The 16,352-nt window shown below is 43.5% G+C and overlaps 1 protein-coding gene across 3 annotated transcripts in view; it reads left to right on the top strand.

The window, feature by feature from the left end:
• The window catches only part of plxna4 (plexin A4), a 231,080-nt gene that overhangs the window by 11,631 nt on the left and 203,097 nt on the right, over positions 1 to 16,352 (top strand). For all 3 annotated transcript variants that reach the window (XM_070992584.1, XM_070992585.1, XM_070992586.1), the window contains exon 2: positions 13,403 to 14,754. In XM_070992584.1, coding sequence (XP_070848685.1) covers positions 13,507 to 14,754 — 1,248 coding nt within the window. In that variant the 5' untranslated portion in view covers positions 13,403 to 13,506. The remainder of the gene's footprint in view (positions 1 to 13,402; positions 14,755 to 16,352) is intronic.

The raw sequence follows: 16,352 nt of genomic DNA, 5'->3' as shown, positions 1-16,352 counted from the left end.
GGTAATTTGCACTGGATGGGCATGCAGACAGGATGACAAAGTATGACAGAGAGAGTCAGGAGAGCCAGAAGTAAGGTCATGTTTTTCTTTCTAATTGAGGCAGTAGCAAAGTTGAGAGCAAGACGGAGTCAGAGAGGTACGTGAGAGATGAGACATGTTTGTATTGTATATATGACATCAACGTCCCTGCTCGACTCTTGCGCTGAACTGCTACTAGCTGCATCTGTTGGGTGTTAACACAACAGAGTACCATGAACAACAGTAAAATCCAATGTAGCGTTCAGTGTTTCCAATGTGTCAAATGATGTGTTGATTCAAGTCATTGGCAATTTTCTCCCTGAATTAATGTACTTATATAATTGTTAAATCATAATAGTAGTGATTTAGCCATAGTTCAAAGGATTAGTAGAGAGTTTACTAAATTTAGTAGGCAGTTAAACGTGAATTTGAAGGGAAATAACAATTTAAAAGGGCATTACAGGCCAGTTGACTGACCTCATTCCAGATGTGCATAGTAAACCAGGAGCTGAGATCTTTAAGACTCTTCCTCATCACCACTATGGATTATAAGGGAAAGCTGTAATCCATGTGCTTCAAGCAAAGCAAATCAAGTGCTGCACTGATGAGGCTCACAGATGTGCATGTTGCTCCTCTGTGAGTGTGTGTGCGATGGAATGGGATAAGATGGGATGGATTAATAGGACTGTTTTTGTCCAGTTGTTTATTCTTTGTCCTTTGTACTGAGCTCAGCACACCACACATGCACACACATTTGGTTAAACACTTGCACACCTGACACACAGTGATCATCTCCACAGACTGGCACGTACCTGAAAGCCACATTTAAAAAAAAAAAAAAAAAGAAACAAACAGACTGAGTGAGGGGATCAGAGAAAAATTAAAACAGCAGTTTAATGCTTTATTGTAATCACCACAAAGCCTGCTAAATTATCAAGCTTTCATGTCTTAGAAGTTAATCTCAGAGGTCAAGTCTGCTTTAGCTCTGTTCAGCAACAATAAGAGAGGAAGACGGGGAAAGCAGTGGATACAGTCAGTCACTGGGAAAGGGATTTAGAGGGAGAAACAGACAAATATGGAAAGATTACAAAGACTGAATAAAAAGTAACTGGCGTGAAACTGCCTGTGTGGTCAATGGTTGGTGATCAGTAGCTTCATTTGTCATGACGAAACATCTGAATTGGGGAAGGCCTGATCCTGTTTACAGCGATTCAGCCAGAAAACCTGATTTAGCCAGTGGGTGTGTTCAGAAGCAGTTATTTTGGCGTGTGGAGATAATGTAATTTTCTTTTTTTCCTTGGTGCCACACAAGCTGTAACCAGTTGGAAATAAACACCATTTGGACAGTGTTGTCAACGTCTTGATGTCTGAAAGTGGAGTGAATGATTAAGTATCACAGGATGTTAATGACAGCAAGGGTTATTTGGCAAAACTGAGTGTACTATACCTGATTCTCATATGGCAGTTAGAACAGTTGAACTTTAAAATAATGGTATGCAATACCAGATTGGCCAGTTGTCACCAATCCAGCTATGTGAGTCAGTACTGGACTGATATCTAATATTGGTATTGGTGCATCTCTTATTGTCTCTTGTGCAAGACTTTGACACTGATGTGGTTGCGGGGCTTTTGACACTTCTGTGGGCTCCTTTATTCTGTCTTTGTATTTAAATACAAGCCTTCCACATTTGTTTTTCATATATCCACTTCCATGATGCCGGTGGTTTAGTTTTGAGCCTATTCAAATGTTACAGTGAGAATTTACATGTGGTTTCTTTAAGGCACCAGTAGTCTCTGGGCTTGTCTCAACCAGCTTTCCAGCTCTTTGCACCATTCCCTTAGGGGTTGAGCTTTTATGTGTGTATGTTTATTCGTGTCTGCCAGAATGCCTGCATGTCCTCCTATAGAGTAGAGAATTTGGCATGTCATAACAGGAAAAGCACATACAGGTGTAATTAATAACAATTGATGATGGCTGAATTGCATGTGTGTGTTCCAGTTGGACGTACCTGTCTGTCGCTTACTGGAACGCTTAAATGAAATCAAGTCATTATTGTTGTTGTTATTAGCCAGGCCTGTGCTTTTGACATGTCAAAATGTCAGCTTAACCATGACAGCTTGCAAACAGCTTTGATAAACATGGTGACAAGCCTGGCTGTTAATCAGCATTTGTGGTCTTGGTTCTGCTGTAGCCTCATGGTGAAGTTACTTCTCTGTGTTCTCTGTGTTTGGAGGGCCACCCCAAATTAGACACACTCTGAAATGAGGGGAAACACCAAGGGAAGACTTATGACAGTTCTTTAGTCTCTACATGAAACATACAACCTCTCTCAGGTTCCCTCCATCCTTAGTCAGGAGGTTTCACCAGCTCACTCCCCCCTTTCAAATAACCTCCACTGTTATGATTGGAGGCCTAAAGTGTGCTGTGTGCAAAATGAAGTGTTATAATTCCTGATTTATTACCTGCTTCAGTGGCACTGATATGCGTGGATATTGCTGAGCGAGAGGCGCAGGGAAAAGTGGATAGGGACAGGCAAGAGAGGGGAAGAGTGAAGAGCTGATGTGAAAGAAGAGCTTGAAGGATGTCACCTTTGCTGGAAATCAAGTCTTAGCACAACTCAGCGGGCCCGACTGCATAAAGATTAAAACCTCAGAGGTCGCAGCGTGTGTGTGTGTGTGTGTGTGTGTGTGTGTGTGTGTGTGTGTGTGTGTGTGTGTGTGTGTGTGTGTGTGCGTGCGTGCGTGCGTGCGTGCGTGCGTGCGTGCGTGCGTGCGTGCGTGCGTGCGTGCGTGCGTGCGTGCGTGCGTGCGTTGTTATTCTGCTGTTTCTGAGGCAACGAACAATGATATCAATATTTGCGAGTTGTAAAATCTGGAAAAAATGCATTGGGTGATATTGTTCAACTCATTCTCATTCCTAGGTTGTCAAATGCCGACAACGTTCTGTCACGCCCCTTGGTGACACATACAGACAGAAAATCTTAGTTTGGGTTATGTACACGATGTTTTTTAAGTTGTTTATATAAGACTTTTGGTTTCAAACCGGACACAAACCCTGGTCTCCTGGGTGAAAGCCCTTTGGTTACCCATCCATCTAAGACAAACCCTTCCATATGCAAACCTTTCCACCTTTTCTACATCACCTTGCTCTGAGCAAGGTGATGCAAGCTCTGTGTATGAGAGCCAAGGGCTGTGAGAAAACATTGCTATTTGATGACCTGGGAATGACAGCGGTTTGTATTATTACATACTGTTAACATAAACATACTTGATAGGGATCCCTTAAATTTGGTTAAAAATTGTGACCAAGATACAACCTGGGCAGGACATTGTAGAGAAAAATAACTGCTCTCTGCCATTGCAACAATACATCTTAATTACTTCAAACATGTTTTTGGCGTTTCTCCAAGTCCACAGTCCTTATCAGCCCACATAGAAGCTGATATTGATGTATCTATGATGAGCTAAAATTGCCTGGTAATATTGGCCACGTGGATGTAATCAGCAGACTCTACTTCAGATAGACACAAGCCTTTCCATAGTGCTTGTTGAGCAGCAGCACAGCAAAATCCTACCTTAAAGGTGAAAACAGCAGAACCATTACACACACACACACACACACACACACACACACACACACACACACACACACACACACACACACACACACACACACACACACACACACACACACACACACACACACACACACTACCCTGACGTGTCTTGTTTCAGTGTTTCTCATACTGCAGCAAAACATTCAGACTCATTCCAGCTTCAAGCAAACTACAAGTCATAATTAATAGCTTTGTAAAGAGGAAAAAGGGATCCTGGAAACCTAAGATGAGACAGAAAGGAGGGGGGAGAGAGAGAGAGAGGTGAAACGTTACTCTCATGAAAAAAGTGAGCCCTGGAAGGAGAGCAAGGACAGGGAAGTAAGACTGGATGGATGGAGAAAGCGGGAGGATGTGTTGGGACTTAAGATGGTGCCAGTCGGCAGCCGATGGAAGCGAGAGCTGATTTGTCTACACGGCCCTGCATTCCTGTCTGCCCGTTAGCGTGGGGAATAAGGGAATTGGGATAGAGAAATGGAAAAGGAGAGAGAGAGAGAGCTAGGGGCTTTGAATTTGTTCTATGAAAGCAGCTGTCAGACAGTGCCTAGCAACACCATTTAAGAAGGATTCTTGGCTGCATTTACAGTAATTACAGCGAAATATCTGCCTTTTAATTCCGAACGGGCTTCTGTGGCACAACATGGCCATAACTAGGGGCCTGTTCAGAAGGATGATCGAGAGGATATCTTCTTTATTAACACAGAATGTTATGTGTGCTTCTTGTTAAATATAGATTAAAGAGAAATATTAAAGCTACGCTCTACTCTCCACAGCCTCACATTCGAATATGAGGCTTTTTGAAAAAGTCATTGTTTATAGCGTTGCTTGTCAGCAAGCGCAAATTTGCAATAGCTGTGACCATATACGCGCATGCATCCACACCAACGACCTTACAAACACTTGCCCGCCATGGCAGATTTTGCCTCATAGATAGCATTTTAACATTTTAAGCTATGTATTGGTTTGTTATTCTTTTATGCATACAGCTAATTAATAACTGCAAATGAAGCTCTTTCGGTCTTAACTTTCTAACATCATTTGTGCGATTCCAGTCCCTAATGCTCACTGATGAGTTGCTCGTGTGTCTTTGCTGGGACTCAGTCATCTTAATTGAATCCAGAGCTTCATTAAGTTCACCCTGTAAATGGCCCTCTCTGATCACTGCTGTGTGGTCTGTGTCAAACACAGAGGCCCCTCCTATTCAGGAAGTCGGTTGCAGTCTAACCCAATCAGAGCGAGGTGCTGACGGCAGGCCAGTGGGCTCTTCAACAGTCCTCCTAATGACATTAGAGCCTCTTGATCTGCACTGATGATAACACACTCCACCAATCTCAGCCTGCATCAGCACCCACTGCACAAAGGCCCAGCCCGAGCCAAGAGTGTGTGTGTGTGTGTGTGTGTGTGTGTGTGTGTGTGTGTGTGTGTGTGTGTGTGTGTGTGTGTGTGTGTGTGTGTGTGTGTGTGTGTGTGTGTGTGTGTGTGTGTCTGACTGACCTTACTTTGGAACCAAGGACTGTTTGAGAGCTGTGCTACCTCAAGGACTCTGTCTTTCCCCACTCTCTTTGCAGTGTAGTAACACCACTAGTGTTATTGTAACCACAACACAATGCAGAGATGATTATTTCTGTACAGAAAATATTATGAAGGGGCCGGACTCTGAGCGTATGTTTAGAAAAATGAGCACGTTTGGACCCCATCCTACTAAGGAGGATTAATAAGTCTCAGATGTGAAAGGGTGAAAGAGAAGGAGTGGCAAAAAATGAAAGAGATTTGAGCAAGGAAAGGGGATGGGCAGATGTCAGCTATTTCTCTAAAATCCAGAGGGGTTGTCCAGTTGGATGTTTGCCTAGACCCCTTCTTTGAAATGCTCTGACTCACTTTAAGAGAGCGAAAAGGAGAGGCAGACAGACAGCAAGAAGAAATGTGTGACACAGAAATTGTCTTTATGCTTGACACACTTATACTGGATCAGTGATTCACTGTGCTTGGCTATGCTTCTTTCATACAGTATCTTTTCAGGACACATACTTTTTATGCATTTTTGCCCCCTTTTTGCTGCTCCCACTCTTGTCACAAGAGTTTGTGGACAACCAGTCACAAGATGCTTTTTTTTCTTAACCTAGTGGTGAAAATCATACCTGGTCAACCAGCAGAGGTCTTAACTGGTGGAGCAACAAGGACAATGGTCCGTCACGAGCTTCCCACACATGCCAATTGTGTTTGATGGACCGCCTGGCTGAGCCAAAAGCGTTGCTTTCTTACACTGAAAACCTTTTTCTTCCACACCAGCCAAAATACCAAATAAGGATAAGATTCCCTTGAAAATTGAAGGTGCAGATTTTAAAACTCAGTGCGGCATGTTGTTGCTTGTAAACAGTGGTTTGATTGCTCCATCTGTACTACATAATGTCAGAGTCTCTCAGTCAGTTTTCTGTCATTCATATGATATGTAGCCAGTTGACAGTACAATCCTAAGGCTTTCTTTATAATATCAACAGCTCTGTGGTGGATTAGACCTCCTAACCCCGATCTAGACAGGGTATCTTGTGACAGTAATCCATGCTGCTAATCCACGTCTTGATGTAACCAAGGACACCCCGCCTTCCCTTGCTATCCTCTCTGTCCTTCTTTTTCTGCTGCTGCCTCCCTGAGAGAGATGAGTGTGCCATCTGTTTTGTGTATCAGCAGGGGTTAGCTTAGCCTGATAGGCATGTTAGACCTGATCACTCCATCATTATTTAAGTTTTTGCGGATTTGTCTGTTCACAGGTTTGTGTTTGTGCGGGAATGATAGGGCTGCACAATTACTCTTTATTTAGCATCTTAATTTCCTCTTGCTGCGCTTAATGATGGCATTCAGCCACACTGATTTGTTTGTTAATGTTTGTCATTCCCCTGAAAGGCTGCCCCCAAAAGTAATGGTTTTAATTATTTTGTAAGAATGAAAACAATTGTTAGCAGATGATAATTTTACAAATAGCCACCAGAAAATGGTGCATATGCATTTGTGTGAGGTAGAAAGTATTCAGGGTGTCAGAATGGTGGTAATGAGTCATTGGCCCTGTCCTTTGCTAAGTCTCTCATTACTGCAGACAGGTAGACTGTATTGTATGTGTTGTTGTTGTTGTTGTTCAGGTTCCCCTCTTCCCCCCAGCCACCAGCGAGCTGAAAAAGCCTCAGTTTACTTTGCTCTAGTTTAATTTGGTTTTTGCCAGTGTAGTAGTGGGGGGGCATAATGTACTGTTGTTGGTGCCAAGGTACAATGCCAGTTTGTGTGTGTGTTGAGGGGGCATTCCTGCTCTGTAAGCTCGCTGTGTTTGTGTGTATTTTATGCAAAAGTGTCAGGCTGGAGTGTGTGTCTTGCTGTGCTATGGTCTGGATGTTTGTGTGTGGATTGGCGAGTCTGCGTGTGTGTTTCTGTGTGTGCATTTGCGATTGTGATTATGCTGGGTAAGTGCAGGGACACTGTTTTGCTCCAGTCCCAGTGTGAGGCTGCGATGCAGAGTGACGCTTATTCCTCAGATCAGTGCCAGAACTCAGCAGGGAGGTGGTGGGGGGGTGGGTGGATCGAGGTTTGGGGGGGGGGGGAGCGGGGGTACTTCACCACTCCAGTCAGTACAGCCACTGATCTGGGACACACATCTCTGTCTGCTTGTTTTCTCTTCCTTCGTTTGCTTGTGTCACTGTCTTTCTCTCTGTCTTTTCTGTCTTTCTCTGACTCTCTCTTTTCTAACTCCCAGTCCCATGCTGAGTCTGATGCAATACTGATCTTCTACTACTACTAGTATGACTACTACTACTACTCCCTCTCACAACCCAAGCCCACTCAGTGCACCCAGGATATATCATATGCCGGACCAACTACCCATGTTCAGCGGTGAGATGACAAGCAGTAGGTTACGAGACATGTATCCAAGCTGCCAAACGGACCTCGTAGTAGCAGCTTAGCAGTGTCATAAGAGCAGGTGCATAGCCCAAGGCAGTCTTCACAAAAGCCTTAAGAATACCACAACAACAATCCACCACCATGACCCTTGCCAGCTGATGTTATGTCAACCAGAAAGACACATGCCTGTAATAGACAGCAGCGGCCATTCCCAGTGGTGCCACAAAAGGGCCCTTGGTCTGACTTATACCTACTACTATAACCTACAACCTACCTACTATTTAGGTACTGTAGATGTCTGGCAATGGACTGATTTCAAAGTAGTCATCAAAGCTTAAAATAAGTTGTAAATATTACCACATGCAAGTGCGACTTTTTATGGGAGAGGTGTGATCTGTTGCAGTGAAAATGCCCACATAAAATATTCTGTATGAGTGGAGTCTTTTTCTCTGACGACTAGCCTGCATCCTTGGATGGATCCAGCCATCCTTCCCTCCATCTCCCTATTCTAAGCAAATGGACACAGAAGTGAGTGACCTTCTTGTCGCCGGCGCAAGAAATGCTCTTAACATCTCCATTACTTCCCCCGAAACCTCACTGACCTTTTTTACTTTTCACTTTGCGTGGCTGAGCTCTATTGGACTTCACTTTTCCCCACATCCTGTCGTTATGTCTCTCTTACATCGTTGTCATAATTTGGCTTCTGTGTTGCTTTCAAGTCTGTTTACTCATTATGCAGTTGGGTTGGGCAATTGAATGACTATTTGGACTATCAGCAAATTACTGAGTCCTTTGCCGTTTTTTTTGGGGGGCAATTTTTTGTCATTTTATATTTTGCTAATTTAATGGTCTGCCTGTGAAGAACGAGTGAGCTCTGCTGCTCACTGACAGACTCTCGCTCAGAGAGCTAACACCAGCAACGGCAGAGACAGAGACTGCGGGGAAGACAGCACGTACAGCCAGAATATTTTCACATCTATCTCGGTAAATTAAGGATTTATTTCGACCAAACCAGAGTCGGTGATGCAACACTGGAAATCAAGACCGTTTTGTTGAGTTTTATTTCACTTCTGTCGAATTGTTGAAGTGTGTTTTACGATGAGTTAACAAGGCCATTGGGCTTGTCCTAGTTCAGTAAAAGGGTGAAACTTGAATTCAGAAGACTATATTTTTCTGTTTTGAAGAATAATAGATGTAGGAATATTCCCTTTATGGTTTTTGTTTTGTTTATTAGACTAATAAACGTAGCGCACATTTTGCAGCTGAAATTCTGTGCATGCACACTCATACAAATATGTCTGCCGTCGTCAGTTGTTGAGCTGGCGGTGGCTGGTGGGAAAATTTGAACACATGGCCCAGCCCTATTCTGCAATTGCCTTAATTGTTGTCTGGATGTGCACGCAACCGTCATTCATTCACCTCCTTTCACCCTGTGACAGATTACCTTAGATAAATGTGCAAAAATCTGTTTTTTTTCTTCATGAATATAAAGGATTATGTGTAATTACCCTACTTCTTACTCACTCATAATCTCCTAATCCCATTTGACTCATAGTATTTTTATGAATGTGATAGTTATTTTTAAATGTTTTTACTCTGTGAGAACTTAAGCTGTTTACCAAAGACTTTGACAGTTCCTTCATTTCCAAGTCATTTCTTCAACATAAATGCCTCCCCTCCATCAGTGTATAAATAGCAGGAGATTATTTTGTTGAGACATGCTTTTTGTTGTGGCTCCTTCAATTGTCATGTCTGGCCTCGGCTCTCCATTACACAGTCTTTGCCAAAGCAAAATGGCTCCTGACACATCCATAATAGCTTTGCCTAATACTGTTGTCCTTGAAATTAGCTTTCCAGCATCAAAATACTCGTGAAACAGGGCAATTTGTAGCAGTAGATCTTTGATCCCGACTGGGGTTTTTGTGTCTTGTCTGAAGTTTTGAGCAGTATTTCTGACAGCCAGACTTAATGTATGTGTGGGAGACTGAGCAGGTTTAGGATGTGGGGGGGTTACATCTTATCCATCTGCCAGCACATTTCTGGGGTGTTGCCATGATGACGGCACTTCTCCTGATGGAGCTGCAGACACATCCGTAGAACTAATAAATCTCCTCTCCTCTCCTCTGCTGGTTGTTTGGAAACCACATTTGACAACTGAAAACATGATAATGCCTTTCATTGGTGTAGTCACACATTTATAAATGTAAATGCACTTTATGTCTCCCTTTTGGGCTGTAGTTTCACAGTTATCATGTGATTCCCGGCAGCTGACAGCATTTAAAACCACAGAAAACAAAACGGGGAGGACAGAAACACCCCATTTAACTGAGCTAATATTCAGTGTTGAGCCTCACAGATGGAGATAATACACACAAACACAGACACGCACAGTGCGTCAGTTTTCCCCCACGGTTCCAGCAATACTGAAAATGTACGTTGGGGAAAGAGTTTGGTGCTAATCATGAATTCATTAGCACTCTTTGATGTCGATGTGTGAATCCATGATTGTCTGTGAGTGTGTGTGTTTGATGTGTGACTAAATCTGGCAGCCACGTCAGGTCACAGAACAAAGTTCGCTCTACCTTTTGCCTCTGATCTGCCACAACTTCTGGTCTAAACAGTCAGAGCAAGCATGAATATAAATTCTCTTAAATTGATATTTTTTTTCGACCTAATTACAAGTTATTTTACTGTCGTGCCATAGTTCTTGTTCTGTATCATCACTTTCTGTTCTTTTTGCCACCTTATTTTAATATGCATATATTATAGCAGGCAGAGGGTAAAGGCATGTACTAATGGCATCCAACTGGATAAAGATAAACTATGTGTTAGAATAATCAGTCTCTCTGTGTGTGTACATGTGCGCGCGCGCTTCTGATGTATAAATCGTCAAAACCAAAGCACGCTTTAATTAATAGCGCTTGATGATCAGCAGGCAAAGGCAAACAGCAGCTAAACGAGCTTGCCCCCCCGTCAGGGAGGATAATTGCATTTCACCAACAGATTCATGTGGCAGACACGCTGCCATTGCAGGGTACCGCTGATGAGGGTGTAAATTTTTTTTTTTCCCTTTCAGAGTTTTTAGTGTTTTGTGCTGCAAAACTCCCATTTATTTCTCAAGGGAGACCACTGGGAGCCTTTCTTTGGTTTTGTTTTGGATGTCAGCTGCGTTTGAGTGTGGCAGTGTTTATCCTCATGAGGATAGGTGGATGTGAAGGTGGTATAACAGCCTCTCCCTCTGTCTCTCACCGTGTCTCGCACCGTTCTTTTCCCTCCTTCCTCTCTGTCTCTTTTTCTATTAATAATAACTGCTGAATAAAGTTGTCTGGGAACGCTTCAGAGGAACGCTTTGTTACGGCCGTCCTTCCTGCTAGGTAAATGAGAGGTGGGAGCTCCAGTGCTGTTCCCTGTGTGAGATTAATATGCATCTCCCCTTTTATTTTTAGAGGAACATTAGGGCTCACTGCCCTGTCATTACTCCTTGAGTAATAGCAGCAGCCGCTTCCAGTATTCTTTAAACTCCTCTCTCGGCTGTCGCTCTCTCTTACACCTGCTTCCTCTTTCGTGAGTGGACACAATAACAGAAACACCTTTCATTGCAGTTGCCTCGCGGTAAATACAAATTTAGTGAATCTTTTTCCTCAGGCTCCCAAATGTGTTGATTTTAACTTAGCTCTTTTTTTTTTAAAGACACTGAATTTGTATTTACCGCAGGGTTAGTTTACGATACTTGTTTCTGTTATTTTGTCCACTGCCTGTATATCCATCTCTTCCTTCAGCCCCCCACCTTCATCACAGCTATGGTAATGATCGCTCTTTGACTCACACTCATCCCTGCACAAACACACACATCTCAACACACATCACCTTTTCTATCTCTGTATCAGTTTTTATCCCTCTCATCGTCCTCTCTGGTCCTCTTATCATGTGTTGAGAGGCTGCCTGCTCTGTTCTTTCTCTCTCTCTCTGCCTGCCAGGAGATGGAGTGGAGATTGGTAAGATTGCAGTGAGGTTGCGTTTGACACCACCACAACTTGTGATTGCTTGGATATGAACCTTAGATGAGATCTGTGGCTGGATAATATCAGGGAGCACCAGCATTTGTGGGTGCCAGCTTTCATAGCATTTATAGTAAAAAGCTTCTAAAGAATAGACTTAAGTTATTGTAATGGAAAAAAATATAATTGGCATGTAATGCCAAAATTAATAAAGAGGAAAAAAATAGAAAAAAAGTAATCGTCTCTGCATTTTTTTTTTTTTTTTTTGGCAATGTCGTGAAAATAATTGGAAGTTTTCTCATTTCATATTTTATTCAACATTGTTTTATTTTTTTTTTTGCTGTGAGCTAAAAACACAACCATGACATTGTTCAATAAAACTGTCTCTTTTGCTGCTGGAGATTTGCATTAAGTGTGACAGACAAGCTCTGGCATAGCTTTACTATGAGTGACACTTCAAAGTTTTTCCCATCTTCACCCTGTACCTCTCACACAGCAGCATGCAGATTGTTATAAATCAATTTTGAAAAGAGAAGATGTTGGTATTACTTGGACTATTTTTACATATTGCTAGATCACTCTGTAAGCACTTGTTTTAGGTCAAGTTAATACCTTGGTTGCTGAAAAATCTTTTTCTCTTAATTTAAAGCAGATGTTAGACTGTTTTGCATTTGTTTTCCTAAAAGACAAATTGATATATGTAAGAAAACATTTGATTATTCGATATTCGCATGTCAGTAGGAGGTAGGTTGACGACACCAGAATAATACTGTGGAGTTCCAGCGCAAGAAGCACTTTGGATTAGCGTTGCAGGACTTTTAATCTTGTGTGTCTTAGTGTATGTGTAAAACTAACACCTGGATATTACCCAGGTGAACACCACTCTTCATAATATCCACCCTGTCACAGGAGAGTCCTAATGAGCAGGCGACACACACTGGGGAACACCATGTTTACAGGAAATGCTGTCATTTCCTCTTGATAATCTGTGCTGGTTCATGTCTTATACTGTGTGCTGGGGTGGTTTGAGAGTGTAGATATAGCAGTTCTACCCACCACATGCATTTTCATTAAATTGGCATGGTTTTACATGAGTTGTGAGAGCGTGCCTGTCTGCTGTGGCTATACGATGCTGAGCCTTTGCAAATGACCTGAGGACGATAGGGAAGCTTATTTCTGCAACCACTTGCATTTCTTCCCTAATTGTTCCTCTTCTGACCGTAAACCCTTCGCTTTGTGTGTGTCTGTGTGCGTGTGTGTGTAGGTATGTTAAAGAGAGAAAGAAGGTCCTTTTCTCTCTGCTAGCAGTGTCAGCAGGTGAGCCGCCCTATTGGGAGAAAAGAGAGAAATCGCCAAAGCATGCAAATTGCTACTCCAAGGGGAGAATCAATTAGGTGCATAGCGGCTGGAGCAGAAAGGCAAGGAGGGGCGGAGAGGGGCAGGGGTCCATGCAGAGAGATGGTGCAGAGCCATGCTGATCACCTCCTCTGAGACAATGCATTACTCCTCCTCTTCTGTCCCCTTCCTCAGTCCGTGGACTGATCCTATTGGCTAAATCTCTCTCTGCACACTGCATTTTAAACATCCACTGTGCCTCAGCCTCATTCTTTTTTTGTCCAGCCCATTTCTTTTCTAAGTATAGATTTTGCTAGAGTCTCAAGTGTGTGGCCTCTTCACCTGTTTTGCTCATTATTCCTTGTAATGATGCTCTGCTATAATCTGTACCAGATAAAATTAGAACATAGATCACATGATGGAGTCTTCATAAGCATACTGTATAATGTATATCTATCAATACCTTATGACAGTTGGCTTGATAGTAATTTGTTGGTAATGCTTGTGTTCACGTTACTGGTTTTCACTGGGTTCTGTCTCTTCCTTCTTTAGGTACATAATGTCCTCCGTCTCAAGAGAGGCTTGATCCTGATTGGCCGACAGTACTGGACTGTGCCTCCTTCCCTCTCCTCACCATTCCCAGCCTCAGCACAGCCATGACGTCCCTCACCAGGACACGGACCTGCTTTTTTGTTTGCTGCTTCCTGTCTAGTCTGGCGCTTCCTGTGACATCACAAACAGTGGTACAAGCCCCACAGGCGCATAGCGCTGGCTCCCAGGTGATCACAGCGTCCCTTCAGGAGGAGGAGGAGTACGCATCATTTCGTGCTGAGAACCCTGAGTGGACATTCAACCATCTTGCGGTGGACTATCGCAATGGCAACGTTTATTTAGGAGCTGTTAATCGCATATACAAACTGTCCCCGGGCTTGGAGGTCCAGGTGTCCCATGAGACTGGCCCGGATGAAGACAACCGTAAGTGCTACCCACCACGTATTGTCCAACCCTGCAGTGAACCACTGACACTCACCAACAATGTCAACAAGATGCTTCTGATGGACTATCGGGAGAACCGGCTGCTGGCATGTGGCAGCCTCTACCAGGGCATCTGCAAACTGCTCCGCCTAGATGACCTCTTCAAACTGGGAGAGCCCTTCCACAAGAAGGAGCACTACCTCTCTGGTGTCAATGAGAGTGGCTCTGTGTTTGGTGTCATTGTCTCATATGGCAACGCGTCTCCGGACATGCTGTTTGTAGCCACAGCAGTGGATGGTAAGCCCGAGTACTTCCCTACCATCTCTAGCCGCAAGTTGGCCAGAAACTCGGAGGAGGATGGCATGTTTGCCTATGTCTTCCATGATGAGTTTGTGGCTTCTATGATTAAGATCCCCTCAGACACCTTCACTGTCATCCCAGACTTTGACATATACTACATTTATGGCTTTGCCAGTGGGAACTTTGTCTACTTCCTGACTTTACAGCCTGAAATGGGGGGCGGACCAACTACTGGGTCCTCCTCTGCTGGTCGGGAACAGGTCTACACCTCCAAGATAGTCCGCCTTTGCAAGGCAGACACCGCCTTCAACTCCTATGTGGAGGTACCTATCGGATGCATTAGTGGCAATGTGGAGTACCGATTACTCGAGGCGGCCTACTTGTCCAAAGCTGGTGCTATCCTGGCGCGCTCGCTAGACGTGGCGCCGGATGACGATGTTCTGTTCGCTGTCTTTTCAAAAGGCCAAAAGAGGCGTCCACGCCAGGCCTCGCAGGACTCTGCGTTGTGTGTCTTCTCTCTGCGGAAGATCAACGAGAAAATCAAGGAGAGGCTGCAGTCATGCTACAAGGGTGAGGGCACACTGGACCTGGCTTGGCTCAAAGTCAAAGATATTCCCTGCAGCAGTGCGGTGAGTACACACACACACACACACACACACACACACACACACACACACACACACACACACACACACACACACACACACACACACACACACACACACACACACACAGTATTTACAATATAATGGTCGTTACTTTTTGTTCCACACATACTTTCTCTACTGTCACATGACACATGCACTGCGCTCTAAACAGCAGGCATAGAGCAGTTCTATTTAAGGTGTAATTTAGACTGTATTAAGAAAATCCAATGAGTCTTCTATTGTGATGATTTCTAACCACGGGACACTACAGGTGAGTGTCTCTGGAGGAAAATCAGATATGAAGGCTCTCCCACATGTTACTATAATGAGCTTGGGTGCTCTGTGGGAGGCCTTCATGAACACCATGTTCTTGGGTGGGTTCATGCCCCATCACATTACGATGAGATATTAACCGTCCACTGCCTCTTTTAATCCGCTCACCCTTTAAACAATGCAGCTGAATGCTCAGCCAAATTACCATAATTCCATTCTCCATAACAGAATTACAAATTCACTGATTCAGTTCATTTGATTTCTCACTTTGTGCACATAAAAAACAAGGTTAAATTGGGTGTTACATGTTTAGACTGTCTTCACAAGCAGCCAAATCTGTTTCTTGTGTTTTTTGTGGTTGATCTCATATTATGTCATTAATAAAAGCTGCCAACCTCAAGAAATACAAAATGACCTTGATCGGAGTGCATGTGTTAGTTATCATGTTCTTCTGCGTGCTGTTGCGAGCATGGCTAAATGAACCATGCTCACTTGACAATTTTGAGTTCACAGAGGTGTAGATAATGGGTTAACGCTGTTTTTCAGCACACACAGCAGTTAAAGGTGTGTCACTGCAAATGGTTGAAAATGTTTGCCTTGGCATTTTTTGGGGAAATGTTCTAAAACTAAAACATTTTTATACATGATGAAATAAAATAGCACTTGGTGCATTCAAACTCCATGAGCTTTGTATCTTTAGGGAAGAGGACAATACAAATGTTTAAAGAAATATGATCATTGGAACAACAAATAGTGTTTCCCTCACTCAGACAAGTCATCTGTCATATCTACAAGAGCTACAAATGAAAATTTATACAGCCACAAATACTTTTAACGAGAATTTCATCTCTTGGTCATGGTCGTATTTCAGAAACATAAATTTGATCCCCTCACTGCTGCTCAGTCCATATTGTTCTGACCTTAGCCATACACTATCTCCAGACATTATGAAGTTGACCCTCTCCCGTGTTTAGTTCTGGATTCGCAGTGTTTATCTATTAATCCGTCTCTGGCATGGCACACGTTCCGGGGCGCTTTTGTCTGCTGCTTGAGGGCCTGATAAATCATGCCTGGGGTGGAGCTGTCAGCAGGGAGAGGAAGTGTGAGGGAGCACACAGGGGTTAGCGCTGAGGAATGATGCCATTTCAACATGCGCCACAGTATCGCCACCGCCACCGCATAAATTAGACCCCGCTGAACAAGTGACGGTGGACTCTGCACGAGATAGATGAGTTCTGACACACATACACACACGTGCCACCTCACTTTTAAGTATGGCTATTCCAGAGATGGAGAAGGTACTGTTA

Source organism: Chaetodon trifascialis, chromosome 22 (genome assembly GCF_039877785.1).
Source record: "Chaetodon trifascialis isolate fChaTrf1 chromosome 22, fChaTrf1.hap1, whole genome shotgun sequence".
Classification (NCBI taxonomy): domain Eukaryota; kingdom Metazoa; phylum Chordata; class Actinopteri; order Chaetodontiformes; family Chaetodontidae; genus Chaetodon; species Chaetodon trifascialis.
The sequence above is the reverse complement of the archived record's forward strand: the minus strand, read 5'-3'. Positions and strand labels throughout refer to the sequence as shown.